The sequence below is a fragment of the Trachurus trachurus genome (assembly GCF_905171665.1).
Source record: "Trachurus trachurus genome assembly, chromosome: 15".
Classification (NCBI taxonomy): domain Eukaryota; kingdom Metazoa; phylum Chordata; class Actinopteri; order Carangiformes; family Carangidae; genus Trachurus; species Trachurus trachurus.
In genome coordinates, this window is record NC_139906.1 from 10,124,554 (window position 1) to 10,135,191 (window position 10,638).

Below are 10,638 nucleotides of genomic sequence, written 5' to 3' on the forward strand. Positions count from 1 at the left end.
CGTCCAGGCCTGGTTGCGGATTACTCTTCCTCTGATTGTCCTCTAAAACTGAGTGTCTCCTCACTTCCTGCAATCACTAAACACTTGATATACACCGATCAGCCATAACTGATTTAGCCATATAAACATTTATTATAAACAGTTTTTATTGTTGTGATTGATTGGTGTATATCCACGGCCCGTTTTAAGACTCATTCTTAATCAGTAGTATTTTAATATGAAACTTAATGTGTAGTTACCTGTTATAGCAGGTTTGTGTACTTTGTGCAGGATACATAATATTAAATGTCTTGTAAATGGATGTAAACAGGCTCCTCGGCTTCTCAGCTTTGCTAAATATAACTTTATTTCACTGGGATGACTTGTACCTGCGTGCAGCTGGTCCCCTGCAGGAGGCTGTTAGCAGCCCCACAGTCCCTGTAGCTCAGACCAGTCCAGCTCAGAGCTCCTGTCCTCAACCAGAGTCGCCTCTGACGCCGCTCGCAGGCGGCAGCGGTGGCAGCAGCAGCAGCAGCCTGCAGCAGAGTAAGTGTCAGGCAGGTCGTGTGGTGCTTGTGCAAAGGCTCCTGAAGCAGTGTTCATATGGTCTGTTTGAATGTCCTGTGGTGTCTTTTGAAGACTCTATGAACACGGTCAGATGCAGGTGTGTGTCGCTCTCCAGGCTCAGCAGCTGCACAAAAAAGCTGTTCATCCAGGTGTGAACCCTGGAGTGTGTTTGCAGTTTGTGCTTCTCTGGTGTTGTGTACGTCAGTTTTCTTGACTCCTGTGATTCTCACTCTCACGGTTTCTGGTGTATTTGGTGCAGATATGACTTTAAACTGGACTCTTTTCCCATTGGTGGATTGTAGTGGTTTGGGTTTGTGTGTGACACTGTGTCGGTCAAGACGAGTGTTTCCTTTTTTTCTTTCCTCACTCACGTGGACTGGAGTGTGTAGTGTATATTGTACAGTCCGACTTCAAATGTCACTGTCATTATTTCGGCAGCCTGCCATGTGATGAGCTTATTTCAAATGTCAAAGGTTTTCAGCCTGGTAAAGACAGTGAGAGTCAGTGAAGGCATCGGTGGTATTTGCATGTTCAACCTCCAAATGATCTCTAACTTAAAACCTCCTCCGGTCATCCCTCCTCCTCCGCCTCCTCCCCCTCTGTCTGTCCTTCCCTTTCTCTTCAGCTCGTAAACAGGAGATAATCAAGATGACAGAGCAGCTGATCGAAGCCATCAACAACGGGGATTTTGAGGCTTACACGTAAGTTTGTGAAACATTTTACCACAAAGAAACTTTTATTCTTGTTCAACACACACACACACACATATCACTTCATTTTAGGTTCAGCTCTAGGACAAAACCTCAATGTCACGTCACCTGTTCTGCATCATTTAGCTCACATCACACTTCACCTGCAGGATAAATGCAGATTCAACACATTTCAGTAACAGAAAAAAAAGCCAGTGTGTTTATTTTTGGTTGTGTTTTGCTTTGACAGAAGAATCTGTGATCCTGGACTCACTTCTTTTGAGCCAGAAGCTCTTGGAAACCTGGTGGAGGGCATGGACTTCCACAAGTTCTACTTTGAGAATCGTATGTGCAGTTTCAGTCCTACTTGTAGATTTTTGAAACAATCTTTATATGAGTTGTTTTGTCTTTGATTTTAGAGACACACTGTGACACAATAGTTCAGCCAAAAACAGTTATTGTGTGCGATAGTATGAGTTCAAGAAACAGGTCAAATCTGCATTGGGACAAATTATTAGGTAAAATCTAGATTAATGATAAAGCAAATGACAACATGGTTCTTGAGGAAGAGAGGAGTTTTCATACAGAGCAGATATTTACTTCTTTGAAGCTGGGCCAGTGAATCATGTGCATATTTTGCTGAGAAATCATTAAATTGATTATCAGATGAATGAATGAATCATCGCAGATTTCCTTTCATCCATTGAGAAATCGATGATATGAATTAATGGGCAGCAAAGATAAGAAATGTTAATAAATTTCAAAGACATATGAAAAGCATGCATTTAATGTCAATTTGAGATGTCACCACGTGTTGCCAATAGCAGTTATAATATGTCCAAGACAAGTGTAGTTAATTATTTAAATCCAGTAACAAACGGCTGACCTTTACTTCTCTATGATCTCTACGATATCGGTCCCACAGTGCTGAGTAAAAACAGTAAGCCGGTGCACACCACCATACTCAACCCTCACGTGCATCTGATCGGTGAGGATGCCGCCTGCATCGCCTACATCCGCCTGACGCAGTACATGGACACCCAGGGCCGGCCGCGCTCCTGCCAGTCGGAGGAGACGCGCGTGTGGCATCGCCGCGACGCCAAATGGCTCAACGTGCACTTCCACTGCTCAGGAGCGCCGGCTGCACCGCTGCAGTGAACCCAGCACCTCAGGCCCAGGTGAGGAGGCCACACTTGAAGCTTGAAAGGATAGTAACAGTTTTATGCTGCATGTGAGGTTTTTATTGTGTAGCATTTTCTTTTTTTTTAAAGCCGTGATACGCAGCTCGTAGCCTTGACGCTTTATTGTCGTCTCCCCGTCCTCACACTCAGTGCTGCATTAAATCTGAGACTGAAGTTCACTGAAGGTGAAACAGTCAAGTGTCTGTAATAAAAGACAAATAGACCACAAACAAAGCTACTGCAGATCCTGGTGTGGTTACACGTTATTATAACTCCACGTTATTAATCTTAGTTATGTATTTTATCATCTGCTAAGCATTCTTCCTTTGATAGTAATCAGTAAGTAATTTATAAACAGTTATAATTATTCAACCCTGGATTAATAAGACCGTCTATAATAAAACATTTGCTAACAGACATTAAGAATTGGTTCAAGTCTAAATCGCTGCACAGTATGTTAAGTGCTGCATAAATGTAAGTCTAAATAGTTTATTCTTATTCCTAATTGATGTAAGACTTAGTTTATAAATGTTGAATGCATCATTTATTTAGTATGAAAATACTCTTATCATTAAACACAGTATAGATGAGCCAATTAATCAAGAGTTGAACATTTCTAACCTTGTTTATAACTTACATTAATCAGTATCAATGTAGGTTCAATTCTTTATAAATTATGAATGAAGTATTGAATAATGTTTAAAAGTATGAGTTTATAAGCTTTGCTTTAGATTTTTTTTTCCTTTTTTTAAGATAATTTGAAATCCAGTTTTCAGATTTTTTGTGGACTCTACTGTAGGTCCATATAAATGACATCAAGTCAATCTATTCTTCTACATGTGAAATTATGAAATTCATGACACATGTTTGAGGTTTTTGTGAATGAAACTTGCTCAACACAATCAGAGCAGAGCAGCTTTGGGGACACTGATTAGGCTAATGATCAAGAACACAACTCTCCATGGACAGAGGAGACTCATCAGGCTGAAAACAACGCTGCACATCATTAAGTCTGAGTTAAAGCCGACTCGCACACTAACCCCTCATTCTTCTTCCTCCCTCAGCTTTGCCTGATCTCTAAAGCTGTTTGGAGCATTTATTCTCCGTGGTTGGATTGGTACCTGGATCCTGGCCGGGGACGAGGCTGCTTGGAAAAGTTGTAAAAACCCAAAAGAGGGGGAAAATTACATTACAATAATAAAACAAAAACAAACCAACCAAACAAAAAACAAAAACAAACAAAAAAAACACATATATCAAAAGCTCGACTGAATGACTGACCAACACCAATCCAGTCCAACCTTAGCTAGATGATGTTGGGGCTCGGCTGACGTCGGCCCCCCACTTTGCAGGTGGTGCATGCTTCTGGTGGCAACACAGGGGTGGTGCTGTCTGGTCCTTCTCTCCCATGGCCTTTATTTCCCCATCTTTGTTTTTTGTCTGCTGTCTGGAAAAGTATTAACATGTTTTTAAAATATAAATATAAATATATATATATAGATATATATATAACAACAGAAAAACAAGTACACTTCACACGTATAGTTACTGGGGGGGGGGTTGGGTGGTGAATAAGTGGGAAACTTGCAGCAGCAACAGCAGAATGTCGACTTTAATAGAAGTATTGTTTGTTTTACAGTTAACAGGTAAATGTAGGTGGGTTTCTGGGAACAGGAGTAACTAATATCAACGTAATATCAGAGTAAACGCCCGTTTTAAGTGTCAGGTCTGAGCATCTGTACACAACGTTTTAAAAAGGGGGTTGAAGACCATGTGATATGTTACTGAAGGGACCTTTATTTTTATTTTGTGTCTTTTTGTATTATGTGTTATTAAGCTGTTTGATTTTTATCTCCTGAATGATGTATTTTAAAGTATTTTGTGTTGAAAAAGAATCATTTTTAATCGAAAAGCGGGATTTTATTTAACAGAGTTGTGTATACATAGATATTTATATTGAGGTTAAAAAAAAGGGGGAGGGAAGGGTTGTGATTTTCTTTCTGGGTGAAGGGAGGGGGAGCTCAGCATGAGAGTGTGGGGTGTTTTCTTTTTTTCTGCGTTGAGGTCCCGAGGTGTAAATACAAACACATACCATGCATGCACATGCACACGCCATGCATGCTCATGCATACACACACACACACAAACACAAACACACACTCAAGGTCACAGTGCTCCAGACCTTAAGGGTTGAGCCTCTCTTGGGCTTTAGACACAAACGTCCAGGCCAGCTCATCCTGAAGTTGCAGAGGGCGTCCACCTTGTCTGCCCTGCAGTGTTTGCAGTAGAACATTAGGAGGCGCCATCGGTCCAAGTCTAAAGCTCCTCACATCTGTGAACTACCTATTGTTAAAAGCACGGGGGGAAAAAAAACTACCCTCACGTCGACTTTTCACTTTACTTTGAATCCATTTTGGTGTGAAGCTTGTTTTTTATGTGAACTGTCTAATGGCCTGTACTGTTTCTGCACAGACACTTAAGACTTGATGCTGTTTTGCGTTCGCTCTTCTGAGGGAGTGAACCTTTCTGCAACTTCAGGGTTACGCTCGCCAGAACCTTTTCCCCTCCCACCCCGCCCCGCCCCGCCCCGCCCCTACCTCTGCCCATTTACTTCCATCATTCCTGCCTCTCACTCTCTGCACATCTGTTAACTCTTGTGACCTTCTCTAACCAGCCCCATCGCTGTCTCTAGTAGCACCATACCGTGTGTGACGATGACGATGAAGATCACGATGATGATGTCACCCTTATGCCTGTCTCTTGTTTGATTGTGTTCTTTAAAAAGTTGTGTATATTGTCCGTCTTGGCTTGCTGTTGCTGTACTTCTGTGTGAAGTCCTGGCACTAGTGTTAAAAAAAAAAAAAAAAAAAGCATGAAAAATTTTAAAAAGGGAATGCAGCTGAGGGATTGGACACAAAAAAGAAGAAGATGAAAAAAAGAGGCATCATGGGAAGTGGGCTCTGCCAGCTCAAGGGTTGTGGGACCTTCGCTGATGGCAATCAATGGATTTTCAGTCCCTTTTGTCCCAGTTTCTGTTGTAAATGTCGTAGCTGTTAGTGTTTTGATGTTGGGATTTTTATCAGTTGTTTAAGCCAGAACTATTTAAAAAAAAATGAAGGGTTGAAACTGACAGAGGCTTCGACTGCCACAACCCTTGTGTTTTCTTTTTTTGGTTTGTTTGTTCCCTCACACACTGATTAACACACAAACGTGGGGCAAAAAAAAACACTTAATTACTCTTCGGTGGCTGATTTAAATATTGAAATCCACAACATCATATAAGCACATGAGGTCAGTGACTCTCCCTTTAAGGAGGACAAAACCATTTCTCTGTGTCAGTGATTGAAACTTTGCAGCACTGTGTGTGTGTTTTTTTTTTTTTTTTTTCTCCACTGTCGTATAAAACTTTGTGAGTGTATGTGACTTTGTACCGGCGGAGGGACGAGGCCTTTAGTGGCGTCTCTGCTAGTATCTGTGGTGGCAGAAAAACCACACTTTAATGCTTCGAATCATCACATATCATGTCTACGTATACATACGTGCACTGACACAGTCGAGCAGATTTTGAAATATTGTTGTGCATCCCCCGGCCCCCATCCTACTGTATCGACCACCTGTGCTTCTCTCTCTGAGTGCTGTGACATATCTGACATGCCATGAAAACTGTGCCCCCTTCCCTCTCCCCCTCAGTACCCACACACCCCCACACACACACTTTTGCACCATGACGATGATGCGTTGTTAAAAAACCAGTACTGAAACTATGTGATGTTTTTTATGGCTCTAAGTAGTTCTGTTTGTGCTGTGGCCGCCGGCCCCCGTTGTCTGTCTGTTGATGCCACCGATCTGATCTGATCTGATCTGATAAGACAAGATGCTTTTTTTCTTTCATTGTGTTAGAGTGTGTGTCACCACAGTCCTGGTAAATGTTTGAATCAAAGAGTTGAAACTGATCTGAAGGAAACGACAGATGCAAACTCCTTCTGCCAAAGTATTTGATCAAAGTTAAAATCAGCAGTTTTGTTAAATATAATAATAATAATAATAGATTTTATTTGTATGGCGCCTTTCATGGCACTCAAGGTCGCCTAAATGTGAAGCTAAACAGCAGAAACCAGCGTTGCAACATAGATTTAAGTCACTTCTTTCTTTGTAGTTTCTATTTCACTGATTCATCTTTGTTCAAAACATTCTTTCTTCTTTTTTTTAAACTGATCCCTATTTTACTGCATAGCCTTGCAGATTAGTATTTGTTGAGTTTTTATATTTTTGACGCGTTATCCTGAAGTACACTTTGCTCATAAAATCGAATCATCTTATTGTGAAGTGCAGGGAGGCAAAGAAACAACATAATCATTGTGACATTTTATCACTGAAAGTTCAGATTTAAGTGCAGCTGCATTCACATATCAGATTTTTTTTCTCCCTTCAGGTTAAAAGAAAATAAATTTGCAAAATTAGGAGTGTGAGGTTTTCCAGTCTTCTAGTTCTCTGTTTTCTGGAATCTGAATTTGGGATCCTGGAAAAAACAAACAAACTTTGAACTTGAAATTATCTCCTTGAAATCAACTGAAATCACATCCATTCATTAAGAATGTCACTGAGATCCAGAGTAATGTAATAGATTACATTTTAAAATATAGTAATATCAATTTTTAGCTTCGCTGTTGTTTATACGACACAAGACCAAATATATAGTATTAGTTTATTAGTACATAGTTTACACAGATGTACTGTGGACATAAGGTAACAGCTGGCTACAAGAGAAGGATCAGTCTCAAGTTGTTTTCTGTTGTTTAGCTTCATATAAATTTGAATTTTAATGTTTAAAAAACGAAAAGCAAAAAGCTGCATAGTTCATCTACTTTGGCAAATGTCTAATATATCAGAATAAAAACATGACCTGACTGGAGTGAGGGAACCAAAAGATTCTTGAGATGCTTAAAACAAAACAATGACAAAGGAAAATCAAACACCACAATCTTCAACAACAGCAACACTATATATGCAGTTTTACAAATGGAAGAAATATGCATGTCTACTTTCTGGTAATTTTTCACTGTTTACTTGATAAAGAAATGGAAATCTATGTTACTTGCATCCTCAAGGTTATGAAATGGCTCTGTCTGACGAAATCAAGTGATGTTATCTCACATTAAAATGCATAAAAGATTAGTCAAAGCCTTAGCTTGTGTGTGCCCCTTTACGAGTCAGTTTATTGCATTGTAACCTTATACTGAAGGGGCTACATATGTCTACTTTTTGAGTTTCAATTGGATGCTGGATTTTTGCATGACCATACAGTTAATAAAAATCATACATTTAAAACTACCAAGTGTTTGTTTGGCTGGTTGTTCTTCATATTGTTATTATTGGAATCTTAAAGCATATTTAATAAAATAGCATTTCAATACTGTCGTCCACTTCTCTCTTGTTGCAGCTTCATACACAAACACATTTGGTTTTTATAAGTCGATAATCTGCAACTGAAATAGTCCTGGGTGATAATTCACTGCAGTTAAATTGTTCATGAATTTTTAGATTTACTGTATAATATTAATATTTAAACCTACAGTGTTTAAATGTTGAGTGTATACATTTAAACCTTTTTAATTAATCATTTCTTGCCACAGGGGGGCAACTGACCTTTTGCATGGTCTGTTCTAGCTGCAGTACTGACAGTTGCCTCTAAGGGACGCCACAGACCAGACAAATCAACCTGAAGCTGAGTAGCACAGCTATTTCAAGCACCATCAATGAGATACTATTGAAGAAGCAGTGGAAATAGCTTTTTCCAGGACTAAAATATGTTTAAAATGTAATTTCATAACTACAGTCAGATGCTTTTATGTACCGTTTGATTCCACCTCTTCATATGTTACAATATCCAGTCCTAATGAGGGGACAAAATGCAATGTTCTCAATTTGTGTAAAAACTTTAATTCAACAGTTTATCTTAAGTACATTAGGTTAGAGGTGTGTTAAAGCAGCCCCTTCCCCTACATAGGGGGCCAGACTTACAGACCAACACCTGTGTTGTGTTGTCTAGTTGAGTGGCTCAGGGCCCATTTGAAATGTTGGTGGCCGACGTCCAGCTCTGTAACAGGGAGGGCGCAAAATAATGTCAGGATGCAATTTGTGAAAAATCATTTTGTTTTAGAGAATTTAAAAACCTGAATTATATTTATATCTTTTTGACAAAATCACAGTTTTGAAAAGGATTTATTGGTCCACCTGTTAAACTAGAAATGAAGCTCAAATACAAATCATTTAATGGTCATTTTGTGTTTTACCATCACCAATTTATATCTTTTTGTTAATTTTATACATCACATGCATGATCTTTCTTTCTTTTTTTTTATCTGTGTGGTCAAATTGCACAGTTTAGATCATTTGGAGAAATGTCTGCTCTATTCCAGCTGTACAGAGTGAATATACAGATTTTTGAAAATGGATCTATCACATCTTTAAGTGCACTTCTCCGAATGAAACATCCCAGTGCTTAATGCAGTGCAATCTGGGGAAGGGAAGATCAATCAGAACCACCATGTTCTTCTATCACCTGGACATTTAGGTCTGTAGCTCGGCATCAAACAGAAACGAGGAGAGGACACAGTAAGTCTTGATGAGTTTTAATTACATCAAATGGATTTATGTAAAAGTGGAAAAGGAGGAAAACACTGGGTCTCGTCACCACCATCATGTTCAACGTCACAGCAACAGAAATGTGCACATGTTCTGTATGTAGCGGGCAGGTTGCAGGTCACCTATACTCCAGTCGGTCAAGAAGATTTATAAACAGGAAGTAGATACATGATGATATTGTGAGAAAGTTAAATGCTGCTAATGAACTGTGTTGATTTTTCTTTATAGAGCAGGATAAGAAGCTAAAGATGTGATGACTTGTTCCATGAGCTACTGTACGATGATATAATATTACTGAAGCTAAGATGAAGTGTGTAACGTTCCGTTTCATATAGGTGACCTGAACGCTCCCAGGATGACTCTCTCTCTCTTGCTCTCTCTTGCTCTCATCACACATCAAGCTTCACTCCTGATTGGCAGGCAACCAGTGCCAGTCACACAGCTGTAATGGCTTCCAGTCCCGAGTCCTTTTGGCATCCCCCACTCGACACTGTCCTCCTCTTTGATTGGACAAAGGGAAGTGGGGGTGATTGGCTGATTGATTGCTCCATGCAAATGGTGATTCTTCAGTCTGACAGGAGGTTCAGAAATGTTTGTGCTGACATGCGTTGACAATGGTTAAGAAGAGTCTGACTGAATGTCTTTTTTTTTTTTTTTTTGCTTGTGCATGCTGCCCGTTTACAAAATCAATGATTGTTTTTGTTTTTTTCCCCATGATCATGGTGTCGGGCAGAAGAAGGTCCGGCTTGATCTGAAGTTGCACAGAAGAGGTCCAAAATGGAGTCATCAGTCTGGTTAGAGATCGCCCTTTTGGCTGCTGTGTGAACATTGGCACTTCAATCTTTAGTCCGTAGAGACTAGTGCACATAGGAGTCCGTCACACTGAAGGACACGTGGCAGTGCAATCTGCCACAGCAGTCTTTATAGAAAAAAAAAACTGTCACCACAACATTTTCTTGTATTTTTCTGTTGTTTCCTTGATTCAAGGAAGAAAAACAAAACAGAGAAGGAAGCCACTTTTCTCTACTCAAGTGTCCTGGGTTTTAAAAAATAAAAAACAAAGAGGGAAGAAAAGGAAAGTGGGGATATACAATCTTTTCTCACTGTAGACGGTCTCAGCAGATTAACTCTACTAGGCTTCAGACACACAGCTCCAAGGCCACCTTTATCTCTGTGTCCCCGGCGAGCAAAGAGGAGTGGAAAGAGTAAGAGAAGAAAGAAAAGAAGAAGAAGACAGGTTAGAAAAATTAAGAAGCCAAGTTGGATGGAAGAAACAAAAAAGAAGACAAAGGAAAAAAAACAGAGGGAGAAGAAGGTTAGAAGTCAGAAACAGTGTCAGTGATGAACAAGAGGAGACGGCAGCAGCCAGCGTCTTATACATGCATTCTCAGGGGAAGGAGGAAGAGGAGGAAGAGGAGGAAGAGGAAGAAGAGGAAGAGGAGGAGGAGGAGGGGGAAGGATTTCAGTGCTACACCAAAGCCATGCAGCAACAATAAGCAGCCTGGGAACGGTAGAGAGCCGACGCTCAGCTCAGCGGTCACCTCTACCACCATCACAATAAGCATCAAGGAGCAGAG

The 10,638-nt window shown here is 40.1% G+C and overlaps 1 protein-coding gene across 7 annotated transcripts in view; it reads left to right on the forward strand.

Moving 5' to 3' along the window:
• Positions 1 to 6,560, forward strand: part of camk2g2 (calcium/calmodulin-dependent protein kinase (CaM kinase) II gamma 2) — a 66,640-nt gene extending 60,080 nt beyond the window's left edge. For 3 of the 7 annotated variants that reach the window (XM_083988724.1, XM_083988725.1, XM_083988727.1), the window contains 4 exons: positions 1,172 to 1,247; positions 1,486 to 1,589; positions 2,161 to 2,413; positions 3,481 to 6,560. In XM_083988724.1, the coding sequence (XP_083844850.1) occupies positions 1,172 to 1,247; positions 1,486 to 1,589; positions 2,161 to 2,393 (413 nt within the window). In that variant the 3' untranslated portion in view covers positions 2,394 to 2,413; positions 3,481 to 6,560. Of the gene's footprint in view, positions 1 to 378; positions 526 to 1,171; positions 1,248 to 1,485; positions 1,590 to 2,160; positions 2,414 to 3,480 lie in introns of all 7 variants that reach the window. The other 4 variants (XM_083988730.1, XM_083988726.1, XM_083988728.1 and 1 more) reach the window with 2 other exon arrangements.
• The last annotated feature ends 4,078 nt before the right edge of the window (positions 6,561 to 10,638 follow it).